Below are 27,681 nucleotides of genomic sequence, written 5' to 3'. Positions count from 1 at the left end.
GCAATAAAAACTTCCGGTTTAGTTTCTCAGCTGGGTGTGATATGATTCAAAGATTTTTGATTATGACACATGTATAAATATAAACTGACAACCCTCAGTGGAAGGGAAAATGGCAACCCCAGGAATTAAGAAGAAAGCGTAAGTTTTGCTAAACACACAATAATTCAGTACATACAAAATAAAAGAAAACTGAAAATGGTAAGGCTTAAAGTTCAACGAAATCAATATATAGATTCTGTGAAAGGCTTGACAATTGGAATTCTAAGTATTAAATATTTTCTATCTTGAAACGAATACCATGCTTAATCGTTTCTACATACGTATATGTGATGATGAAATATTCAGCATGCTATAAATGACTTATTGCATGAGTGTCACTGTCAGGTCGTTCCAGCCCCAAACTTGGGGTCGGTCTTTTCACCACCGAACAACACCGCACACAGCCGAACACCACCGAACTCCCAAAAAGACCACTAACCCTTAAGAAAAACAGTAATGTTACACAATAAAACAATAAAATCGATTAAATTACGTAAAATGTAATCCTATTGTCATGTTTTTCACATTTTTATCTGCATTAGTGATGTTAAAGTTGAGAATCAAAATTAAAAAAAAAACGCTTCCGGATCCAGCAATATTTTTCCGGATTTACATTGTCTGTATTTCATTGTATATTATCTTATGGTCTTTACTTTTCAATTATTAGAAATAAATTGTTCAAATAAGTTAAAACATTTTATTTAATGTGAAATTATCACAATAATTATATTTAAAAAATGTTAGACTTGAAAGTGTACTGTTCTGACAACAGCCCTTCAAGACTGTTCTTTTTGGTTCTCTTGTTATCATTTCTCATTAATTTGGGTATATATATATATATGTATAAACATATTCATCCTCGTTCAGAAGGTAAGTCAAATATATAAATAAAGATGAAAACATTATATATTTAGGTGTGTTAGATGGTATTTTAATGTGTTCGGTGGTGTTCGGCGGTGTGCGGTGGCGTTCGGTGGTGAAAAGACCTACGGCCAAACTAGTCCAAATAATCAGTCAGGGGACTTACTTAAATGAGTGATTTTCTAAACCACTGATTCTAGTAACATTATGTCCATAAAGGTTGGAAGTAAGAGTTGTCTTTCTTTGATAATCACCTATTTAAGTAGTACAAATTAATCACTAGACTAAGTGATTTAATTTTATTGTAGCTTTAAATATAGAATACTAATGATCCAGGGACTAATCATGTTGCTAAAATTATCAGAACCAACATCTGTGTGGTCATGACTGGGTCATGTCAGGTGATGACCTTGTACTAAATCTAGGATAATGACATAAAAATCACTTGTTTAAGTATCATAACTCAATTTCCTTCCAAAAAATCACTTCTTTATAAGTATCATTATTTTAATAACCCCCACTAATTTCAACACCCCCCCGAACAGTGAAATTTCCAATTCCATTAATACAATTTTGATCAACCATGTTAAATCGATGAGACAAGGCCTTTAAGGCAAAACTAAGCTGTAATAACAAGGCTTAGTTATTACAGGCATGTAACTTATTATATGAGAGTAAATGAGACACTTAGGAATTACTTGGAATCTTGCGCAGTGCCTCATTACAAGCTCTGATCATCATTTCTTACAATGAATTGAAATACATTGTGATATATGTCTGAGCAAAGGCTTTAAAGAGATGTATAGAAGCTGTATTAACACCCTTTGGTTATTGCAGGAATATATTTTCTGTAATAACATAGGTGTACTATGCATGATTGGTAAACTATGAACGGTTATATCTTTGCAAAGTTTAGTATACATAAAGAAAATTATAATATCATTAGAACTTGTGAAAAATTTAACAAAATAAAGGTTGTATATTGTCCCTTTGAAACATGTAACATACATATGTTATCACAGTTTTTTTATATTTCAGCCCACAATAACGACATGTATGTTATTTTTCTCTAATAACTTAATTAAGTTAGACCCTTGACTGATTATGTAAAGCCATTTTTATAGCATTTTTTCAACTAAAATAGAATTTGCAGCTAAATGATGGCATCAAAGGCATAAACCTTGCCGCTTAAAAGAAGCAAAAAGTTCATTTTTTTCAATTTTACTAATGAAAAGATATTATCTAAACCTACAAATGACCTATCTCATGTATGTGTTTAAAATTTTGGTAAATTACAAAATCACAATTTGTGACAAAACTTCGAATTTGCTACGTACATGACTTAAATAAGTGATTTAAAAATCACTTATTTCAATAAGTCCCCCGACTGATAATTATGACGTCTTGCAAAGCTATTTTAATTTTTTCATAGGAAGGCGTCACAGAAAAAAATTAACATAGCCTTGCAAGACGTCATAATTATTTGGACTAGCCCCAAACCAATCTGGCCCCAATTCGAAATAGTTTTTACTTAAGGATGTACACCTCTGACATGTCTGAGGAGCCAAAAAGTTTTAGAATTAAACTTTTTAACTTAACTTGATTTTTGGGATTCTTTGACTGTAAAAAAATAATTGGTGACGAAAAAATCACATGTTGGTGCACTTCTTTTTTTGCTACGGCCATTTGAAAGCACCCAATTCTGATGATTTTCCCATTTTTCATCAGTTTTTACCCATTTTTGGACTATTATCATGAAAAAAATCACAGTTTCACAATTAAACTTTTTTCATAAGTGTAGTTGTAGTTTTCAATAAAGATGAAGTGGACCAATCTGAATAAATTTAACTTAAAAAAACTATAGGTAAGTGTTAATATAAGAATGTTTATTAACCAAACATTATGAAACCTATACACAATATTCATTACCACAAAACTAAGATCAAGTACAAATTTTTTGTTTCCGTTTTCTAAATTTAGTTTGCCTCAACCAAATGGTATGAAACTTATACACAATGCTCATGATGCTTATTACTACATAATACAGATTAAGTACGAAATTTGGTGGCAACACTTTTACCATTCTTGAGTTATGTCCCTTTATAAACATAAAAATTGCTGAATTTTTCGTTTCCGTTCTCTAACTTTAGTTTGTCTCAACCAAATGTTATAAAACTTATACACAACCGTTCTAGAGTTATGCGTGTTTGCAAATAGAAAAATTGCAGAATTTTTAGTTTCTGTTCTCTACTTAAGTTAGCCACAACCAAATGTTATGAGACTTACACACAATGCTTATTGCCACAAAACTCAGATCAAGTTCAAATTTGGGTAGCATCACTTTTACTGTTCTTCAGTTATGTCCCTTTATAACTATATGATATGCAAGCGGGGGCATCATCTGTGTCCACGTGGACACTATCCACATTTATTTAAAAGAGGAATGCCCCTTGTAAATTTAAAATATGTGCAACGCAGGGGATATTGGAACACTGTTCTTTTATTGAACCTTGCAGATCAGATGTTTAATTTTTTTTTTGTCTAGTAAGGGATGATAATTTTAATTTAATGTATAATTTATGCCATGCCAACACATCAAATTTTAATTTTTGTTAAATACGTCTAAATATGTGACAACATTATCCATTGGATAACCTGTGGTTATACAAAGCTAACACTGTAATTTATGTATACTTCGTTTCCAATTTAGAAACAGCATTGTTAGATCTGCAAATTTGCCTTAGCATTTAATGTGTTTAAGGTGATAAATTGATGTGAATTCAAATATTTTATATCAAAATGATATTATATTTCTATATGAAATCTTAATATAAATATTTGACATATTTAAAAAAATCTTCCAATTCAAATATCTCATCTAACATTTGTCTAATGAAAATTAATATTTGAATATAATCAGTGATAATAGGCTTACTATTTTTACCGTCCATCTTTAATATTATTACAATTCATATATATATATTTTTTCATTCCTCATAAATATTTTTTTAAATTGGGGCCGGATCGACTTGGGATGAAACGACTTGAGACGAAACACTTGGGGCCGGATCAACATGAAAGCGTGAACTATACACCAATCTCGAGCTGTTTTTTATGAATGATTAACATCAATTGACCAGAGGTCAGTCAGCGTAAACCATGTAATCGAACAATCAGTTTTTACTGTGATGTACAATGTAATAACATAAGCTGTGTGACATAGGAAATTTACGGGAAAATGCATGAATTCGAAAGTTGCCTATTAATTATACTTTTATGTACATGTATAGTAACATACATATACCGACTAATACTAACAATGATGACTTATGCTACATTTTTTGTAAGAGGGCTTCGCATGTCAGATCAATAAGTTGAATGGTGCAAATTATAACATGTGGAAAGCGAATCTCCTGCTAAGGGTCAGGAGGAAGATAAAGACTACTTGTAGGTAACGGGTAACTAATCCCTTTTGTCATTCTGTATCCCCAGAAATATCCCAAATTGGCCTCCTACTAATCACTTGAGAGACAGAATCCCAATTTGGCAAATGGATAACAAATTTAGTGACTGATAACAATAGCATGAATAGTACAAAAATGGTTGTGTTTACATACATATACATGTAAACAATTACTCTTGAGTGTTATATTCAAAAACTGTTGTTTTACAATTCATATTAAACTTTTAAAACAATTTGAAGCTTTTGCATTTAGATAACATTAAAATTTAAATATGGCTCTAAAAAAGGTGGTGAAAGGAACTAAACTGTGTTAGACCTTAAACGCACCTCCACATTAAATACACTGCTGTCAGATGTAGAACCAATGAACCTCCAAATTACTGTATATAACATGTATAAATTCCTAGATGATTTCAAATCCTTGTCATCTATTCATCTTGCTTAATGGCGGTATCTGGAGCATTAACCCTTGAAGAAAGCAAGACAGTGAAAAAAATTTTATTCCCCGCCGCAGATGAGAGGCATTAAGTGTTACCCTTGTCCATCTTTACGTCAGTCCATACATCTGTTTTGCCTCAATATTACCACAAAACACAGATCGAGTTTGATTTTGGGTGGCATCACTTTTACCGTTCTTGAGTTATGCCCCTTTACCAGTCAGGGATATAACTCTATAGGGTTATTACAGAAAATAACTTGAATGTGTTATTACAGATACTTTCATGAGTTGTCTACTCTTTAATCCTTAAATTTTTCTAAATCTGTAATAACATATGTTTGTTATTTGTAAAATAAATCATACATAATTTGATTTTTAGTGGGCTCTAGGGAACTCTGGAAACTTTGCGCAGAAACTAAATGCATAGCCTTGATAACTAATTTTTGAATTAAATTAATACATTTTTCATTTACCATGGTAAATCAATGAGACGAGGCTTTTAAGGGATAAACTTAGCTGTAATAACAAGGCTTAGTTATTAATATAAAGGCATGTAACTTGTTATACATGTATGAGACACTTGGGAATTACTGGGAAGCTTGCGCAGAACCTCATTACATGCTCTGATCATTATTTCTTACAATAAATTAAAATTCATTGTAATTAAGCATGATGAATGTCTGAACAAATGCTTAGGAGTGATGTAGAGAAGCTGTAATAACACCCTTTAGTTATTATAGGCATACTTTTTCTGCAATAACATAGGTGTACTATGCATGATTGGCAAACTATGAACTGTTATATCTTTCTATAGTTAAGTATACATAAAGACAATAGTAATATCAATAGAACTTGTATACATTTTAACAAAACAAATGATGTATATTGTCCCTTTGAAACATGTAACATACATATGTTATCACATGCAGTTCTTTGATTTTTTAGTCCACAATAACAAATGTATGTTATTTTTCTCTAATAACCCTATAGAGTTATATCCTTGACTGTTTACAAATGGAAAACAGCTGAATTTTTCGTTTCCATTCTCTAACTTAAGTTTGCCTCAACCAAATGTTGTGAAATTTATACACAATGCTTATTACAACAAAACCCAGACCAAGTTTGAATTTGGGTGGTGTCTCTTTTACCAATCTTGAGTCATGTCCCTTTATAACGTTATACATTGTTATATGCAAGCGGGGGCATCATCTGTGTCCCATGGACACATTTTCCATTTAATTTTTTAAGGCATTGGAAACCTCACATATCTCTGCAAGTAGGAAGTTAAGTTGGGGTAAAAATAATATAGAATAACATGACTAAATGGACTATTTACATTTGCCAATTTAAAAGAAAAAATTTGATGGTCATGCAAAGTGCCTCTCTGTCTTCAGTCCCTAACTAGAACACTGCAGTTACTATGTACAAGCCCAATTCTTCAAAGTTTATGTCACTGTCCTTCGAAAAAAATGTGTTAGGAAAACATTGAAACCAGTGCACTTGTACACAGACAGCAACATTCAGTACACCAAAACCAGGTAAGCACAGAAAAGATAGACATATTTTCCTCCCAGAATACAGAAAAATTAAGAAAAAGCATTTCATGTACATGTACCTGTAACAATAAATACTTTGAGCTCCGCATTTCTGTTTTCTCCGATCTGTGACCTTTCTTTAATTTGCGCATGAAAAACTGAATGAAAAAACTGTAAAGGCAAACTGCACCATTAGCATATAAGCCACTAGTCCAATGCCCCAGACTAGTAAAATTTTATTCTGGCAAGTAAGTATTTACAAAACTTTGTTTACTTATCATGTTTATACACACAAGAAAAATATCGGAATTTTAGTCTTGGGACTGGTAGTTGGAGAGGATTTTGGTCTTGGGACTGGTAGTTGGAGAGGATTTTGGTCTTGGGACTGGTAGTTGGAGAGGATTTTGGTCTTGGGACTGGTAGTTGGAGAGGATTTTGGTCTTGGGACTAGTAGTTGGAGAGGATTTTGGTCTTGGGACTGGTAGTTGGAGAGGATTTTGGTCTTGGGACTAGTAGTTGGAGAGGATTTTGGTCTTGGGACTGGTAGTTGGAGAGGATTTTGGTCTTGGGACTGGTAGTTGGAGAGGATTTTGGTCTTGGGACTGGTAGTTGGAGAGGATTTTGGTCTTGGGACTGGTAGTTGGAGAGGATTTTGGTCTTGGGACTGGTATGGTCTTGGGACTGGTAGTTGGAGAGGATTTTGGTCTTGGGACTGGTAGTTGGAGAGGATTTTGGTCTTGGGACTGGTAGTTGGAGAGGATTTTGGTCTTGGGACTGGTAGTTGGAGAGGATTTTGGTCTTGGGACTGGTAGTTGGAGAGGATTTTGGTCTTGGGACTGGTAGTTGGAGAGGATTTTGGTCTTGGGACTAGTAGTTGGAGAGGATTTTGGTCTTGGGACTGGTAGTTGGAGAGGATTTTGGTCTTGGGACTAGTAGTTGGAGAGGATTTTGGTCTTGGGACTGGTAGTTGGAGAGGATTTTGGTCTTGGGACTGGTAGTTGGAGAGGATTTTGGTCTTGGGACTGGTAGTTGGAGAGGATTTTGGTCTTGGGACTGGTAGTTGGAGAGGATTTTGGTCTTGGGACTAGTAGTTGGAGAGGATTTTGGTCTTGGGACTGGTAGTTGGAGAGGATTTTGGTCTTGGGACTAGTAGTTGGAGAGGATTTTGGTCTTGGGACTGGTAGTTGGAGAGGATTTTGGTCTTGGGACTGGTAGTTGGAGAGGATTTTGGTCTTGGGACTGGTAGTTGGAGAGGATTTTGGTCTTGGGACTGGTATGGTCTTGGGACTGGTAGTTGGAGAGGATTTTGGTCTTGGGACTGGTAGTTGGAGAGGATTTTGGTGCAGATAGTGGAGGAAGAATCATACTTTCAGACCGTGTGTGTCAATGGCACAGGAAGAAAATCAGTTTGTTTAAATTTTATTGCAAATGTTCTGTCTTTTACAGAATCAATCATGTGACAACACATTTAGATGATAACAATATGGTCAATCTCAAGCTGAATTACTGAAAAAAATGTAAAATATAATAATTGCCAAAAAAAAAATCAGGAAGCCATATATATAATTGCATTTTTTAATATTTGAATTGCAGGGACCTGAAGGTTATCATCCTGGGAGAATACAGTGTTGGGAAGACCTGTTTTGTTAACCGTTATATCGAAGGAAAGTTTGAAAAAACAGAAGCGGTATGTTTTCAGGTTGTTATAATTGTATCAAAGAAGAAAAAACATCTTGTGATAGCTACTGAATACTACAAAATTGTATATCTGTTCTAATTTTCTAATAAAAAAAAAATCACTTTGTGAAAAAATATGCATTCAGGCAATAGAACCTACTTTATGTGTTTGAATACAAATTTGCAATTAATTAAGTAAGTAATATTTGAGACATTCAAATCAAGCAATTATTATACGACCGCAAAAATTGAAAATTTTTTGGTCGTATATTGGTATGACGTTGGCGTCGTCGTCGTCGTCGTCCGGCGTCGTCCGAAGACACATTGGTTTTCGCACTCTAACTTTAGTTTAAGTGAATGGATCTCCATGAAATTTTACCATAAGGTTCAATACCACGAAAGGAAGGTTGGGATTGATTTTGGGGGTTATGGTACCAACAGTTAAGGAATTAGGGGCCAAAAAGGGGCCAAAAATAAGCATTTTTGTAACTTCCAGACAATAACTTGTGTGTAAGTGTATGGATCTCTCTGACATTGTACCACAAGGTTCCATATCACAAAGGGAAGGCTGTAATTGATTTTGGGGGTAATTGCCTCAAAATTTTAGGAATTAGGGGCCAAAAAAGGGGCAAAAAACAAGCATTTTTCTAGTTTCATGACAATAACTTGTGTGTAAGTGTTTGAATATTTCTGAAATTGTACTACAAAGTTCCATATCACAAAGGGAAAGCTGGAATTGAGTTTGTGGGTAATTGCCCGAAACGTTTAGGAATTAGGGGCCAAAAAGGGGCCAAAAATAAGCATTTTTCTAGTTTCCAGACAATAACTTGTGTTCAAGTGTATGGATCTCTCTGAAATTGTACTGCAAGGTACCATACCACAAAGGGAAGGCTTGGATTGAGTTTGGGGGTGATGAATCATAAGGGGGTTCAAAAAATTTGGGGGGGGGGGGGGGGTTTCTTTTTTTTTCTTTTTTTCCTTTTTTTTTTCTTTTAAAATTTTCCATTTTAAGTTGGTTATTTCTGATTAATATTTAAAAGCAAATAATAATGATATGGTAGGAGATACACACCAAACAGGATGTGTAAATTATTATATAATAAGTATTGTGCAATAGCAAGAAATTTTCAATTGCACAGTATTGCACAATTGCAAGAAATCTTCAATTGCACAGTATTGCGCAATAGCAAGAAATCTTCAATTGCACAGTATTGCGCAATAGCAAGAAATATCCAATAGCACAATATTGCACAATAGCAAGAAATTGTCAATTGTACAGTATTGCACAATAGCAAGAAATATTCAATTGCACAGTATTGTGCAAAAGAAGATACTCCGTATAAATTACTTATTTCTTGATCAATTTCAATGGGATTTTATTCTTGAATTCTTGGGGTTCTTTAATATGCTGAATCTAACCGTGTATTAAGTTTTTGGATTTTGGGCCCCGTTTTTAAATTGGTCCACATTGAGGTCCAAAGGGTCCAAAATTTAACTTTGTTTGATTTCATCAAAAATTGAATTATTGGGGTTCTTTGATATGCCGAATCTAACCGTGTATTTAGATTCTTAATTTTTGGTTCCGTTTTCAAATTGGTCTACATTAAGGTCAAAAGGGTCCAAAATTAAACTTAGTTTGATTTCATCAAAAATTGAATTCTTGGGGTTCTTTGATATGCTGAAACTAACCATGTATTTAGATTTTTTATTTGTGGACCCGCTATCAAATTGGTTCATATTGAGGTTAAAAGGGTCCAAATTTAAACTTTGTTTGATTTCATCAAAAATTGAATTATTGGGGTTCTTTGATATGCCAAATCTAACCGTGTATTTAGATTTTTAATTTTGGGTCCCGTTTTTAAATTGGTCTACATTAAGGTCCAAAGGGTCCAAAATTAAACTTAGTTTGATTTTAACAAAAATTGAATTCTTGGGGTTCTTTGATATGCTGAATCTAAACATGTGTTTAGATTTTTGATTATGGGCCCAGTTTTCAAGTTGGTCCAAGTTGGGGTCCAAAATTAAACTTTGTTTGATTTCAACAAAAATTGAATATATGGGGTTCTTTGATATGCTGAATCTAAACATGTATTTAGATTTTAGATTTTTGGCCCAGTTTTCAAGTTGGTCCAAATTGGGGTCCAAAATTAAACTTTGTTTGATTTCAACAAAAATTGAATATATGGGGTTCTTTGATATGCTGAATCTTACCATGTATTTAGATTTTTTATTTGTGGGCCCACTATCAAATTGGTTCATATTGCGGTCAAAAGGGTCCAAAATTAAACTGTTTGATTTCATCAAAAATTGAATTATTGGGGTTCTTTGATATGCCAAATCTAACCGTGTATTTAGATTTTTAATTTTGGGTCCCGTTTTTTAAATTGGTCTACATTAAGGTCCAAAGGGTCCAAAATTAAACTTAGTTTGATTTTAACAAAAATTGAATTCTTGGGGTTCTTTGATATGCTGAATCTAAACATGTGTTTAGATTTTTGATTATGGGACCAGTTTTCAAGTTAGTCCAAGTTGGGGTCCAAAATTAAACTTTGTTTGATTCCAACAAAAATTGAATATATGGGTTCTTTGATATGCTGAATCTAAACATGTATTTAGATTTTAGATTTTTGGCCCAGTTTTCAAGTTGGTCCAAATTGGGGTCCAAAATTAAACTTTTTTTTGTTTGATTTCAACAAAAATTGAATATATGGGGTTCTTCGATATGCTGAATCTTACCATGTATTTAGATTTTTTATTTTTTGGGCCCGCTTTCAAATTGGTTCATATTGAGGTCAAAAGGTCCAAAATTAAACTTTGTTTGATTTCATCAAAAATTGAATTATTGGGGTTCTTTGATATGCCAAATCTAACCGTGTTTTTAGATTTTTAATTTTGGGTCCCGTTTTTTAAATTGGTCTACATTAAGGTCAAAAGGGTCCAAAATTAAACTTAGTTTGATTTTAACAAAAATTGAATTTTTAGGGTTCTTTGATATGCTGAATCTAAACATGTATTTAGATTTTTGATTATGGGCCCAGTTTTCAAGTTGGTCCAAATCGGGGTCCAAAATTAAACTTTGTTTGATTTCAACAAAAATTGAATATATGGGGTTCTTTGATATGCTGAATCTAACCATGTATTTAGATTTTTGATTTTTGGGCCCCGTTATCAACTTTGTCCACATTGAGGTCAAAAGGGTCCAAAATTAAACTTTGTTTGATTTCATCAAAAATTGAATTCTTGGGGTTCTTTGATATGCTGAATCTAACCATGTATTTAGATTTTTTATTTGTGGACCCGCTATCAAATTGGTTCATATTGAGGTCAAAAGGGTCCAAATTTAAACTTTGTTTGATTTCATCAAAAATTGAATTATTGGGGTTCTTTGATATGCCAAATCTAACCGTGTATTTAGATTTTTAATTTTGGGTCCCATTTTTAAATTGGTCTACATTAAGGTCCAAAGGGTCCAAAATTAAACTTAGTTTGATTTTAACAAAAATTGAATTCTTGGGGTTCTTTGATATGCTGAATCTAAACATGTGTTTAGATTTTTGATTATGGGCCCAGTTTTCAAGTTGGTCCAAGTTGGGGTCCAAAATTAAACTTTGTTTGATTTCAACAAAAATTGAATATATGGGGTTCTTTGATATGCTGAATCTTACCATGTATTTAGATTTTTTATTTGTGGGCCCACTATCAAATTGGTTCATATTGCGGTCAAAAGGGTCCAAAATTAAACTTTGTTTGATTTCATCAAAAATTGAATTATTGGGGTTCTTTGATATGCCAAATCTAACCGTGTATTTAGATTTTTAATTTTGGGTCCCGTTTTTTAAATTGGTCTACATTAAGGTCCCAAGGGTCCAAAATTAAACTTAGTTTGATTTTAACAAAAATTGAATTTTTGGGGTTCTTTGATATGCTGAATCTAAACATGTGTTTAGATTTTTGATTATGGGACCAGTTTTCAAGTTGGGGTCCAAAATTAAACTTTGTTTGATTCCAACAAAAATTGAATATATGGGGTTCTTTGATATGCTGAATCTAAACATGTATTTAGATTTTAGATTTTTGGCCCAGTTTTCAAGTTGGTCCAAATTGGGGTCCAAAATTAAACTTTGTTTGATTTCAACAAAAATTGAATATATGGGGTTCTTCGATATGCTGAATCTTACCATGTATTTAGATTTTTTATTTTTTGGGCCCGCTATCAAATTGGTTCATATTGAGGTCAAAAGGTCCAAAATTAAACTTTGTTTGATTTCATCAAAAATTGAATTATTGGGGTTCTTTGATATGCCAAATCTAACTGTGTTTTTAGATTTTTAATTTTGGGTCCCGTTTTTTAAATTGGTCTACATTAAGGTCCAAAGGGTCCAAAATTAAACTTAGTTTGATTTTAACAAAAATTGAATTCTTGGGGTTCTTTGATATGCTGAATCTAAACATGTGTTTAGATTTTTGATTATGGGCCCAGTTTTCAAGTTGGTCCAAGTTGGGGTCCAAAATTAAACTTTGTTTGATTTCAACAAAAATTGAATATATGGGGTTCTTTGATATGCTGAATCTAAACATGTATTTAGATTTTAGATTTTTGGCCCAGTTTTCAAGTTGGTCCAAATTGGGGTCCAAAATTAAACTTTGTTTGATTTCAACAAAAATTGAATATATGGGGTTCTTTGATATGCTGAATCTAACCATGTATTTAGATTTTTTATTTGTGGGCCCGCTATCAAATTGGTTCATATTGAGGTCAAAAGGGTCCAAAATTAAACTTTGTTTGATTTCATCAAAAATTGAATTATTGGGGTTCTTTGATATGCCAAATCTAACCGTGTATTTTGATTTTTAATTTTGGGTCCCGTTTTTTAAATTGGTCTACATTAAGGTCCAAAGGGTCCAAAATTAAACTTAGTTTGATTTTAACAAAAATTGAATTCTTGGGGTACTTTGATATGCTGAATCTAAACATGTGTTTAGATTTTTGATTATGGGACCAGTTTTCAAGTTTGTCCAAGTTGGGGTCCAAAATTAAACTTTGTTTGATTTCAACAAAAATTGAATATATGAGGTTCTTTGATATGCTGAATCTAACCATGTATTTTGATTTTGGACATTGGACCATAATAGGTAAATTAAAAAAATTGAAGTTCTTAGACCACATTCTTTCTGTGTCAGAAACCTATGCTGTGTCAAATATTTAATCACAATCCAAATTCAGAGCTGTATCAAGCTTGAATGTTGTGTCCATACTTGCCCCAACTGTTCAGGGTTCGACCTCTGCGGTCGTATCAAGCTGCGCCCAGCGAAGCATTTTATCATTAGATCAGTTTATAGCTTGTGCAACATGTTTTTTACGCAACTTGAGCTCTTTTTATTTTACGAACACCATGTTAGGCAACTTGAGCTTTTTAAATTGTATGAACACCATGTTGGTCAACTTGGGCTTTTTATATTGTATGAACACCGTGTTGGTCAACTTGGGCTTTTTTATATTGTATGAACACCATGTTGGTCAACTTGGGCTTTTTATATTGTATGAACACCGTGTTCATGATGTTGGTCAACATGGGCACCTAATCATGTTAATATTTTATGAACAAATAAACACACCATTAACATGATTAAAGTTTAACAGTTGTTTTAATATGTAAAATTAAGAAGATGTGGTATGATTACCAATGAGACAACTCTCCACCAGAGACCAAATGACGTAAAACTTAACAACCAATGGTTACTGAGACCTTTAACAATAAGCTAAACTCATACTGCATGGTAAGTTATAAAAGGCCCCAGATTGACAAATGTACAAAAATTCAAACAAAAAAACTAACGGCCTGATTTATGTACAATACAATAAACAAAAAACAATATGATTTACAGAAACAAACTACACCCACTGAATTACAGGCTCCTGACTTGTTCCTTGCCCTAGGTCTACAAGTACCTCCTTTTTTTTGGGTTGCCTACCAGCTTGAACAGATCTAATCATATACTACAGCATTGGTGTTTATAGTTGTGAATTACAATTACTAGACATGATCGAAATTCTTGTCTTGCATGCAATTAGTGATTTTTCTAATTTTATCTCATGTCTTACCTTTTTTAGACCATTGGAGCAGCTTTCTTTTTAAAACAATGGGGACCATATAATGTTGCTGTTTGGGTAAGTCTAATTTCTATTTAAAACAATGGGGACCATATATTAAATGTTGCTGTTTGGGTAAGTCTAATTTCTGTTTAAACAATGGGGACCATATAATTTTGCTGTTTTGGTAAGTCTAATTTCTATTTAAAACAATGGGGACCATATATTAAATGTTGCTGTTTGGGTAAGTCTAATTTCTGTTTAAACAATGGGGACCATATAATTTTGCTGTTTGGGTAAGTCTAATTTCTATTTAAGACAAGAAAATTCTGAACTTTTTATATAAATATGTACATACATGTACCTAACAAAGTTCTTGGACATGATGAAGCCGGATTTTCTCTAGCATGCCACACATGTCAAATATTCAATGCTGACTAAAAATCTATATGAGGAGGCTTAAAGTAACAAATTGAAATGTGTTGATTGATGATTCCAAATGAAATAAAAGATTAGGGTCTGGATGGGGTTTCTTTATTTCTGTATTTTTTTCATTTTCCTCTATTTTTTATAAATTTTGCCTGTTATTCTCTATTCTTTATGTTTTAGCACCCCATTATCATTGATTATTCTCTGTTCTTTATTTTTTTTTGTCCTTTATTCTACACATTTTGTCCATTATTCTATTTTGCAACTATATATTGTAACTAGTAAGTAACACTGTTTAGAATATGCATATAAGAATAAGGAGATGTGGTATGATTGCTAATGAGACAACTATTCACCAAAATTCAAATGAAGTGAATGTAAGCAATTACATGTATGAGCAATTGGACAGCCTTGAACAATGAGAAAACCCCATACCGTAAAGTCTGCTATAAAACACTTGTAAAAGACCCCACATGAGAAATATGAAACAATCAATTGAAAAAACTAAATGCCTAATTTATAACAAAACAATTTACGAAAAACAAATCAGTGACAGATTTGAAAAAAAACGACAACCACTGAACTAAAGGCTCCTGACTCATGCAATTCTTTTTACAAAACATCACCTGACTAAAATTTTTTGTAAGTTATATGTGTTAATCATGTTAATTATACATGTTATATATAAGAAGATGTGGTATGAGTGCCAATGAGTCAAATTACATGTATGTATGATTTTTTTGTGATTTTCTCGTACTGTGTTTTTAATTTGTTACCGTATTCAAATATCATCATCATGATCATTGGAACATTTTATTCTTATGTACAACTTTTTCATTCAGTAAGATTGATTTACTCCAAAACTTTAAATTTAAACTGCTATTGGGCATGTTGGGCTTGATGAACATGATGAAAGGATCTTGATTAAGAAATTTTTCTGATTAATCATGTTGATGTTCCAAAGTTACAAGATTTTTTTGTGAATAGTTGCAGACAGTGAATCATGCTGAAGAAATGAAATATCCACCAAACTTAATTTGAAAATTTTAATTTGGAATCCTGAATGAAAAGGAAAAAAATATGTCTGCTAATTATACCACTTCCTTTTTACTGAACATGCTGAATACTATAATATTTTCTTGCCCAAAAATGGAATTTTTGTTGCATTTTTCTTTGAATCTACAAATCAGTGCTTTCAGAAATTAGAAAATCAAGCTTCTTGTGAGGTTGCTATATACCCTGTGATCATGGTGATACATGTTTACATCATTGCTGATCAATTCCTGTTTACCCAATACTTATAGCGGGGTATAGCTCACAATTCAGTTTGTTTTTGTTTAGCAACATTCTATAGAAAACTTCCACATGTTTAAGTATTGTTTTTTTCAGTTTATAGAACTTAATTAGTCCCCTACCGACGAAGTCAAAGGGGACTTTAGGTTTGCACTCGGTCTGTTTGTCTGTCTGTCTGTCTGTCTGTCTGTCTGTCGGGCAAATCAGTTTTCCACACTTTTTTTCTTCGTGCTTGAAGATATTGATTTGATATTTGTTGTATTGTTTTATCATGACAAGTTACAGATCAAGTTCGAATTTTGTTGTGGTCTGATGATTTTGTGCAGAGTTATGGTCCTTGGACTTAGAAAATTCACCCAAATAATCAGTTTTCCACAGTTTTTTTTGTCATGCTTGAAGATATTGATTTGATAATTGGTATATAGTTTGATCATGACAAGTTACAGATCAAGGTTGAATTTTGTTTTGGTCTGATGATTTTGTGCAGAGTTATGGTCCTTGGACTTAGAAAATTCACTTAAATAATCAGTTTTCCACACTTTTTTGTCTTCATGCTTGTTAATGTAACCATAAACTGTAATGTCAGCTACTTTCGTACGATTGATTAAGTTAAGGTTCTTGAATGTTGAAGGAAATTTTGTCATAAAAATAATATCTGCCTGTATTAATCATTAAGAATATGATATCTTTCGATTTCAAAATAATTTTATAGTTCGTTTGTACTTGTTTTGTAGGACACTGCTGGAGATGAGAGATTTTCAGGGCTATCGTCATTTTATTGTAGAAATGCTGGGGCAGCTATCCTGGCATTTGACTTATGTATTGAAAACACCTTTGAAACTCTAAAGTGAGTATTTATACAAATAATATAAAGTGTAAACAAATAACTATTTGATTGATTGATTGTTGCTTGCTTAACATCCAGTGGCAGGTATTTCATAGATATTCAGGAGGAGGGGAGACTATTAACATTAATAAATAATTAACACAAAAGTTGGGTTCTACAAGGTGGGATGACATGGATGAAGGGTGTTGAATTTGGACTTTCACTGAAAAATAATGGTAAAAAATGACACAAAGCCCTAGGGTTCTTTTAGATTATGATTAGCAAAATTATCATTTTCTTCAAGATAGAAATATACCAAATTCCTCAATTTTTATATGTTTTGTAATGATATAAATATAGTTACAATGTTTTTTTCGAAATCTGAGCTGATTTATACTTTCCCTGCCCGGTTGATTATTTTTGTTATAATATATAGGGGGGGGTAGGAGGGGTCCTGATCCCGAAATCCCGGGCTTAAAAACATGGAATCCTGAGGTCCCGAATTTAAAAAATTTAAATCCCGAAATTCGAAAAAAGAATTCCCAGATCCCAAAAGGATCAATCCTGAAATCCAGAGCTTAAAAACACCCGATCCCGGAGTCCCGATAAAGGTCCTACCCCCCCCCCCCCCCCCCCATATATGTGTTGTTTGTTTGATCTTACTTCTTAAAATTTTCATGCTTTCCTCAGAAATTCCAATTATAACTTAAAAAGGCGACTAAATTGCTTGATGAAATCACATATCAGTAGACAGAACATATCTTCTTGCAGATACATTTTACACTTATACACACACTTGTACATTTGTAAACATGTGGTTCTGTGGTTTCTTGGCTAAAAATCGTTTGCATTATCAGTTTTGACAAACTAAATCATTAATTGCTGAACTATTTCCTTGCAAAGCAGTCAACCATGATAGCCATTAAAAAAAGAACTATCTTTGTCTGATACTTTTTAACCTGTCAGATAATTAGGTACATTGTAGCTGTCTAAAAACCAATTAAACCTTGTTAGTAAAAGAGAGACAAAAGATACAAAAGGGATATATTTAAATTCAATAAGTCGAAAAAACAAACGGACAATGCCATGACAAAAAAATGAAAAATGATCAAAAGACAAACAACAGTATACAAAACACAACATTGAAAACTAAAGACTGAGCAACACTAAATAATGAAGCATTAACTGTTTCTATGACAGAGTATTTGATAAGGGTTTCTTTTTACAGTAATTACTGTGGATTCATTATTATTCGTTGGATACTAATTTTCATGGATTTCGTGGGTACAGGTCAACCAAGAAATTAAATGTTCAACGAATAACAAATGTTCTATAGGCTTGTATGCAGACTTCTGCAAAACCACGAAATTAGATATCCAGGAACATGTAAGTTTGCCTTAATCCACGAAAATTGGTACCCACGAAAATAAATGAATCCACAGTAGTCTTTATGTCACTCATAGAACCAGAAAACATATGTCTGTCTCAGGGAAACCTGTCTATCCAAAATGATGGCCTAAACTTCTAAATAAACTCATATTCACTGGTGTTAATATGTCTTTTGAATGAGTTAAGCCATTTCAATTGATATTTTATAGTGTGTCTTTCTATGTTGTGATGTTACACTATTGTTTCAGATAAGGGTGAAGGTTTGGTACCATTCAAATGTTTAAACCCACTGCAATTGTTTGCACCTGTCCTAAGTCAGGAATCTGATGTTCAGTAGTTGTCGTTTGTTGATGTGGTTCATTAGCAGTCAGGGGACTTACTTAAATGAGTGATTTTCTAAATCACTGATTCAAGTAACATTATGTCCATAAAGGTTGGAAGTAAGAGTTGTCTTTCTTTAATAATCACTTATTTAAGTAGTACAAATTAATCACTAGACTAAGTGATTTAATTTTATTGTAGCTTTAAATATAGAATACTAATGATCCAGGGACTAATAATGTTGCTAAAATTATCAGAACCAACATCTGTGTTGATAGGAGGACCGGGTCATGTCAGGTGATGACCTTGTAATGAATCTAGGATAATGACAAAAAAATCACTTGTTTAAGTATCATACCTCAATTTCCTTCCAAAAAATCACTTCTTTAAGTATCATTATTTTAATAACCCCCCACTAATTTCAACACCCCCGAACAGTGAAATTTTCATCGCGAACAGTAGAATTTTATTACATAATCTGTAAGATGAAACCTTGAATTTTACAGGAAAAATACTCCCACTGCTGGGAAAAATCTGTTAAGAAAGTATCAGTTCATTATGTAAAGCCATTATTATAGCATTTTTTCAACTAAAATAGAATTTGCAGCTAAATGATTTCATCAAAGGCATAAACCTTCTATTTAAAAGAAGCAAAAAGTTCATTTTTTTTCAATTTTACTAATGATAAGATATTATCTAAACCTATGTGGTTTAAAATTTTGGTAAAACTACAAAATCACAATTTGTGACAAAACTTCGTATTTGCTACTTAAAAAAGTGATTTAAAAATCACTTATTTCAATAAGTCCCCTGATAAGTGTTTCTCGTTTCTCGTTTTTTATATAGATTAGACCGTTGGTTTTTCCGTTTGAATGGTTTTACACTAGTAATTTTTGGGGCCGTTTATAGCTTGCTGTTTGGTGTGAGCCAAGGCTCCTTGTTGAAGACCGTACTTTGACCTATAATGGTTTACTTTTATAAATTTGGACTTGGATGGAGAGTTGTCTCATTGGCACTCATACCACATCTTCTTTTGTCTATCATCATAGATACCAGGATAGAAATTTTGTATTTGCGCCAGACACGCGTTTCGTCTACAAAAGACTCATCAGTGGCACTTGAATCAAAAAAAGTTAAAAAGGCCAAATAAAGTACAAAGTTTAAGAGCATTGAATTCCTAAAAGTTTTGCCAAATACAGCTAAGGTAAGGCCAAAATAAAAATATTGTATGTTTGCCCAAACGCGACCGACCCAAAAAAACCCAGCCAACTCAAATTCTTTTTTTGCCGTTTTTTTGACGAATTTTTTTTTTTTTCGGATCTTTTTCGTGTCCGCTCCGTCATTGTTTAAAACTTAATGTTCGTCGTCTTTGCGTTTGAAAGTAACTGTGAATAAGATTAAAAGAAAGTGTGTACTAGACGCAGTTAATAGATATTCGATGTTCTCGGTTTTTATCTTCTGATTTAACGAACGGTTACTTCTGCTTTGGCGCCGCTACTGCAAAATTGTCAAAAATAATATTTTCACAAAGTTTTCATTTTTTACCAAGTCTATGAAACATTGATAATTAAAGAAATTCAGACATAAACGATTCATTTTCTGAAGAACAGAGATTTAAGCATTGACTTTACAGTGTGAAGCAGATTATTTAATAAAAAACAACTTTTTATCACTTCATTCACTTCCGGTACTTGTTACACGAGATCGTACATCAATCAAACTTTCGGCGACAAAATAAGTTTGTTACTTCATTTGAACGTGATAAAAATTGCCTCCAGTAAATGTTTTTAATATATAATCCATTTATTGCATTAAAAACGTTATATTCCTTTCCAAATAGCTTGTCAAACATCGTTTATTTTTGTAAATTTTCTACATCCGCCATTAACTGTTTTCTAACTACGGATCGGAAACGGACCAGCTATGACCGAAATCCGTATTTTTACAATAATAACTACGGACGCATGAATGGAACAGCTGACAAGGAAATTGGTCCCAAATGGAAAAATTGCGCATTCCACACGCATTAACAGACTATTTGTTAGATTTACTTGATTAATGTATATAATTCCATATATATGGATTGTTTCAAAATATTGATTAAACTTGCTAAATTAACTCTGGGACTATAATACTAATATCAATATATATGGCCCAGCTTAACTTTGTATATCTTTTGATGAGAAACACTGAATTTCATAAACATGATAAACAAGATAGTTTTTTAATTGAATTGTGATTTATATATTATAATTTCTTTATCTTTTTGTCATAAAAAAAAATCTTTTTAGTGCTAGATATTTAGTTGGTAGTTTCTCACAAGAACCTAAACTTAAACAACTTTGAATTTGAACTTTTACTTTAATTGTATACTCAGATATGAATTGAACAATATAAAAAGAACATTATTTACATATGACCCTTTGTACTATAGGTAGTAAAAACCAAACATTGTAGCACAGTGTGCAAAGGAGCACTTCTCCCTATCAGTTTCAAAAAGAGAAGTCACTTCTCCCTATGATTCTGAAGTAGTGTGAGCCCTGCATGATTATGCATTTAAGAATGTACTTAGGTCAGGTTTTGGAATTTCTGTCAGATGTTTGGACTCTGGTTTTTTCCTACGATACAGGGTAAAATATTTTGCCCCATGACCCCCATTTTTTTTCCATATATAATACTTCAATTAATAACTCATAAAAGGTCATATACCAAAATTTAAGCAGATTGTAGATTTCTTCTCTTTCCATTAGTTTGCTTCTTAACTTAAATGCTCTTGAAGTCTTCTGACTTATAGTATCAATTTTAAATTCTACATTTTTCTAATTTCACCAAAGTACATCCTTAAAGAGTTCACCTTTTTGCCTGCAACAGTCCAATTCATCATTTGATTTATTGTAATAAGTATGTGAAATTATTAATACTGAGAAATAAAAAAAAATGTCTATGGGTTCGAATTATTTGAATAATTGCATGTCTACAGTTAAACTAAAAATATTTTCCACTAATAAATTCAAATTTGAATCTTTTCCTGAATGATCACCATGTCTTACAGAGTCATCCTTCATCATTTTCCTAAAACAACTTCAATTACTTGTTAGCTGAAAGTCTTGTTATAGTGATAATAATATTTATGTGATCAACTTTATAGAAAATATGTGACCATCTTGCTGCTCATTTACCTTATCATCATTAAAAAAAATGGTGTTTGATTAGGACTAAATTAGAGTTCAGGAGCCCCCAGAATGCAGGATTTTTGCACCATTTTAGAAAAAAAAAACTCGCTGTGATGGGCGACGAGCAAGCTTGTCGCACTAGACGTCTATGACGTCCACAATCCTTGCCTGCTACTTTAATTATTAATCCTGCTACTTCAAAACCTAGTGACATCCCTGTAAAGAAGTAAAACATGTGAAAATGGCAGACAGTTTTTCATAGCTTTAGATTGTCTCTACAAAGATTTGACGGAAAAAAAAGATATACTGTTTTAATATTTTCATGCAAATTCTGATAAAAAAAAAAGAATTTGCCTACCTACCTACCCACACCCAGTCATCATGGGTCGTGGGCAAACTGAAATATTTTTAATTGTGGCCTAATCTATTCCTGAGGTAGAAAAGCATTAGTATTTCAAAAATGTAAAGTTTTGTAAACAGTTAATTTATAATTATGACCATATCAATGATAATTCATGTCAACACAGAAGTGCTGACTACTGGGCTGTTGATACCCTCGGGAAATAAAAACTCCTCCAGCAGTGTTTCTTAATCATTACACTACAAGTCTGGTTCAGTGTTATTCTGACAGATTTGTCTAGCAAACATGACTGTTTTGGAAACCCTGAGTTTAACGTTTAAACAGCAAACAAGTCATATTTTTCAAAATTGAATTTCTAAAACAACACAAAGAAATTTCAATGAGAATTACTCAAGCATGAAATTTTTTTTTCAGATCGAGATTTGTTCCTCTGGTTGATCAAGCAACAGAAGATAATTGTTTTAAGGTTATTGTAGGAACTAAATTAGACTTACTAAATCCTGGTAAACGTAAAGTTACTGTTGATGAAGCCAGGAAATATTCAAGGGAGATAAATCCTAATGTTGAGTATGCCAAGTTGAAACATGATCCATATTTTGAAACCTCTAGTCTTGAAGGAATAAATGTGGACGAGGTGTTTGAATATATATTTGGACATTGCCTACCATTGTCAGATGTAGAACGGATAAAAATGAAAAATAAAAACCGTGGGACAGTTGACTTAGGGGAAAGTACAGCAATGACGCCAGAGAAAAAGGGAGGATGTTGTTGATATCTATTTTGTTTGTGTTATGCATTTAGTATATATTTTTTTATTTGTATCAAGGACCAAGGAGTGTCAGGGTTTTCCCAGTATTTTCATATAGCACAATGAAATTTAAAAATAGCACTGTTTTCCATAAACTTATAGCACCCCGTTTATAATACATTTTATTATAATAAAAAATTCAGATAGAACCATGGTAACGTCAAGTTATTAATTACTCTGATTTGTCACATTTTGGTGAATAGACATATATAACCTTTTGGGTATTTAGCAGGATTATATGAGAATGACCCTAGATCTGTCTACACTAACAAATTTTTGGTATGTATTGCAATGTGTTAGTAAAGGTTCCATGCACACCATGGCACATGTTTTTAAAGAAATCTTTTCCATATGTCAAGCATTTTATTTAGATATCATTTGCATGAGGGTCCTATTATAACTTTCTGACGTCATGTAACAATCACTTTTTGATTATGACGTCAAATGTTTTAAATTATGATGCAAAATTTTGCGGGAACTTGTGTGATTTTAAGTAATGGCAAACAAATTTGCATACAAATGAAAGACATCTAATGTAACCCCTCAGGTTTGGAGTAATGGTATGAAAATGTTTTCAATGTAATTATTCTTATTATATATTTCATCCTTAAACAATAATTATATTCCTGGTTTTATTATGTAAGTCTTATAATAAGCAACTTATCATTTAAAATATTAGGTTGTTAAATTTTCTGTCAGGTTTTGCAGGTCCATGCACATCATATTGTTTTTTAGGGAAGGAAATTTCTTTTTAATTTCAATAATTTTCTGTTTTCTAAATCAAAATGGTATAAATGTTCTATACCTATTAAATAAATTTTTACACCTTACCTTTTTATGTATAGTTAAAACTGCCTCTATGTTAAATTTTTTCTTAATTTTATAAACTTGTGATTTTGAGTAATACATTGTAGAGAGCCATTTTTGAAGAACATAAGTTGACCCCAGGTGTGTGCCCCCCTCCCCTTTCAAAAAAATGTTATTTATAGGTAAAATTACAGCCATTTTTTTGTCAAAATATGGTCCTCTAATTTGTAATTCTCAGGAGCACACCCCACCCCCTAACACCAAATCCTGGATATGCGCCTGGTCCCTAAAGGTTTGCTTTCATAATTTTAGAATTATTGGTTCCATTAGTATTACTGGGAAATAACCCCAGAATCACAGACATGCAAGTTATACTTTCATGTTAATTCTAAAACTTTTCATTGTTAACAGATACAATATTGTGTGTTTATCACTCATTTTAAGTGTTTTTCATCAAGTTCAATTATTTTATTCCATTTGTTTTAGATTAAGTTTTGTTAGTTTAAGACAATTTTAATTTTTTAGCAACATGATTGTGTGTAGTAATTTATGTTTGGTTTTTGGTCCAGTATTGTTTTTTTTTATTTTTCTTTTTTCCTTATTTTACTAATAATACTTATTTTTTGCAGTTATCATTTAGATGCACACTGCGTTTAATTTGTTGAAGACATCAATAACTTTGATAAAATTTCGTGGAATGTCATGAAACCTGGGCAGAATCTTTAAGATACAGCATGTGGAATGATTTTTTTTTCAATATTCTTGTGGATATTAACTGTAACTTAGTACTAAGTACATTCTTTTGTTATAATCTGTTGTCCATGTACTTAAAAATAGTAGCTTGGAGGCAGGTCTTCCAGAGTTTTGTGTAAAATTATACGTGTACATCAATAAGGTAGTTTTCTATTTTTAATTGTTTTACATTTGTGATATCAGTTGTGTAATTTATGATGTCAGAATCATTCCATGTGATAGAAATATGTTATACAAGCAACTAACATGTAATTCAGCTCATTTTGGCAGTCTATACAAATTATTTGTAGTCATTTTTTTAGTGAGGTGCTATTTGTCTATTGATGTACCAAATATTGTTTCATAGGAACTTCTAAAGGTACTGACATGTGATATTGATGATTGTATTAAACCTTGAATCCCTATTTTGGATTCATTAATTTTCTTGGGTGAAAACTTTTTTGAATCGAAAGAAAAATTCTATTTTTGTTGATGCTTAATTTCATGGCTTAGTGAATAAAGATAGTATAGCTACAGTCATACTTGCTATAACCAGTATGGGTTTTGCTCATTGTTGAAGACCGTTTAGTGACATACAGTTGTTAACTTCTATGTCATTTCGTCTGGTGGAGAGTTGGCAATCTTACCACAGCTTCTCATTTTTGTCTCGCCTTGACGGAGTCAAAAAGCCAAACATAGGTATGCTGTTTCCGGTGGCACCAGCATCAACAATGTATTAGTTTGTGACTAGGTCAGATTATGGAGAACCACTAGTGGTAGGTCAATGATATTTGGTATGCAGTTGTATTAGTATTGGCACATCTCAATTCCATGGAGATTATTTGGCCTTGCCCCCTCAGTCATGGTCTATTGACTTTGAAACTTTTGCTTAATTTACATGTATTTGTTTGCGATTAGGTCAGTTTAAGGGGAACCATTAGTGGTAGGTCAATGTTAATTGGTATGCAGTTGTATAAGCATTAGCGCATCTCATTTCCATGGAGAATATTTGGCCCTGCACCCTCATGGTCTATTGACTTTGAAACTTTTGCTTAGTTTACATGTATTTGTTGTGATTAGATCAGTTTAAGATGAACCACTAATGTTAAGTCAATGATATTTGGTGTGCAAATGTATTGGCATTTGCAAGTCTCGTCTCCATGGAGATTATATAGCCCCACCCCTCATCATGGTTCATTGACTTTGAAACTTTTACATAGTTTACAAGTTAATGTTTGTGTTTAGGTTTGTTTAAATGAAAAAAAACTCATGATAAGTCATTGGTATTTGGTATGAAGTTGTATTAGCATTGGCACATCTCATGTCCATGGAGATTGTTTAGCCATGTACCTTCAGTCATGGTTCATTGACTTTGAATATTTGCATAACTTACATGTTAAAGTATTGCAATTTTAATTTCAACATTTGCATTATCAAAATTACAAAAAGGCGAGACATATCTCTGTGTTAACAGTTTATTATGTAAAGTTCACATCTTTTAAACAAAAACCTGTCATGTCAGATCGGCCTATTTTAATCTCACTGTAGTGATACGTATGTATGGTGAACCTCATTTAAAAGGTCACCTGTCTTGAAAGGTCTGTATTCTCTGGTCCCTAGGGTGACCTTTACATACAGGTTTGACTGTATTTGAAATATACCTTAACTGTGTACTGTTAATGGAACAAATCTGATATCCTGTAATAAAAATATTATCAGCTTTTTTTGTGTTTTTGTATTCGTGTGGTCATAATAAGGTATCAACATTTTAGCTGACCTAGTGACTGACCAACTATTAGTCCATGGTGGCAGTCCATATGGATGTTTTGCCTATTTGGATAAAAAGCAGAAAAGTAGCAAATACAAAAATAAATATAGCTCAAGACCCATACCAAAAGCACTTGTCTCTTGACTTTTTGGGTACTATACAAATATACATACCATGCACCTACCTTATCTAGAAACAGAAATGTACAATATCATAATGCATCATTTAAGTTATGCTAATATTGTGGATTCATTTACTATTTATTGTACCCTGATTTTTGTAAAAAAAAATCCTGTCTATTTTTAGTCCCCTACCGACGAAGTTGAAGGGGACTTTAGGTTTGGACTCTGTCTGTCTGTCTGTCTGTCTGTCTGGTTCTCTGTCTGTCTGTCTGTCTATTCGTCAGTCCGGCAAATCAGTTTTCCAACCTTTTTTTCCTTATGCTTGAAGATATTGATTTGATATTTGGTATATAGTTTTATCATGACAAGTTACAGATCAAGTTCAAATTTTGTTCTGGTCTGATGATTTTGTTCAGAGTAATGGTCCTTGGACTTAAGAAAATTCACTCAATAGTCAGTTTTCTGCACTTTCTTTCGTCATACATGAAGATATGGATTCAATAATTGGTATAAATAGTTTTATCATGACAAGTTACAGATCAAGTTCGAATTTTGTTCTGGTCTGATGATTTTGTTCAGAGTAATGGTCCTTGGACTTAAAAAATTCACTCAAATAATCAGTTTTTCACACTTTTTTTCATCATGCTTGGTAAGATAGGTTTAATAATTGGTATATATTTAGTTTTATTTTGACAAGTTACAGAACAAGTTTGAATTTTGTTCTGGTCTGATGATTTAGTGCAAAGTTATGGTCGTTGGACTTTGAAATTCACTCAAATAATCAGTTTTTCACACTTTTTTTCATCATGCTTGATAAGATAGGTTTAATAATTGGTATATATTTAGTTTTATTTTGACAAGTTACAGATCAAGTTTGAATTTTGTTCTGGTCTGATGATTTTGTGCAAAGTCATGGTCGTTGGATTTTGAAATTCACTCAAATAATCAGTTTTTCACACTTTTTTTCATCATGCTTGATAAGATAGGTTTAATAATTGGTATATATATAGTTTTATTTTGACAAGTTACAGATCAAGTTTGAATTTGTTCTGGTCTGATGATTTTGTGCAAAGTTATGGTCGTTGGACTTTGAAATTCACTCATATAATCAGTTTTTCACACTTTTTATCTCACCTGGCCCAAAAGGTCCAAGTGAGCTTTTCTCATCATTTGGCGTCCGTCGTCCTTGTCTGTTAACTTTTACAAAAATCTTCTCCTCTGAAACTACTGGGCCAAATACAAACAAACTTAACCTAAATTATCCTTAGGGTAGCTAGTTTAAAAAATGTATCCGATGACCCGGGTCATCAACCAAGATGGCCGCCATGGCTAAAAATAGAACATGGGGGTAAAATGCAGTTTTTGGCTTATATCTCTGAAACTAAAGCATTTAGAGCAAATCTGACGTGGGGTGAATATGTTTATCAGGTCAAGATCTATCTGCCTTGAAATTTTCAGACGCATGAGACAACCCGTTGATGGGTTGCTGCCCCTGAATTGGTAAATTAAGGAAATTTAGCAATTCTTGGTTTTTATTTTGAATATTA

At 32.6% G+C, this 27,681-nt stretch overlaps 1 protein-coding gene across 2 annotated transcripts; it reads left to right on the top strand.

Moving 5' to 3' along the window:
* Window positions 1–25,967, top strand: LOC127732152 (ras-related protein Rab-20-like). Of its 2 annotated transcripts, XR_007996083.1 has the most exons (6): window positions 11–138; window positions 7,931–8,024; window positions 14,127–14,183; window positions 16,562–16,674; window positions 22,312–25,024; window positions 25,192–25,967. XR_007996083.1 is itself a non-coding variant. In XM_052241226.1 (5 exons), exons 1-5 carry the CDS (start codon window positions 110–112, stop codon window positions 22,667–22,669), a joined length of 651 nt encoding a protein of 216 aa, XP_052097186.1. In that variant the 5' UTR covers window positions 1–109; the 3' UTR covers window positions 22,670–25,967. The 2 variants fall into 2 exon arrangements, 1 of the variants encoding a protein (XP_052097186.1); XM_052241226.1 differs by having other exon boundaries at window positions 1–138; window positions 22,312–25,967.
* Window positions 25,968–27,681: the final 1,714 nt, after the last annotated feature.

This window comes from Mytilus californianus, unplaced genomic scaffold (genome assembly GCF_021869535.1).
Source record: "Mytilus californianus isolate M0D057914Y unplaced genomic scaffold, xbMytCali1.0.p SCAF_22, whole genome shotgun sequence".
Classification (NCBI taxonomy): Eukaryota; Metazoa; Mollusca; class Bivalvia; order Mytilida; family Mytilidae; genus Mytilus; species Mytilus californianus.
The sequence above is the reverse complement of the archived record's forward strand: the minus strand, read 5'-3'. Positions and strand labels throughout refer to the sequence as shown.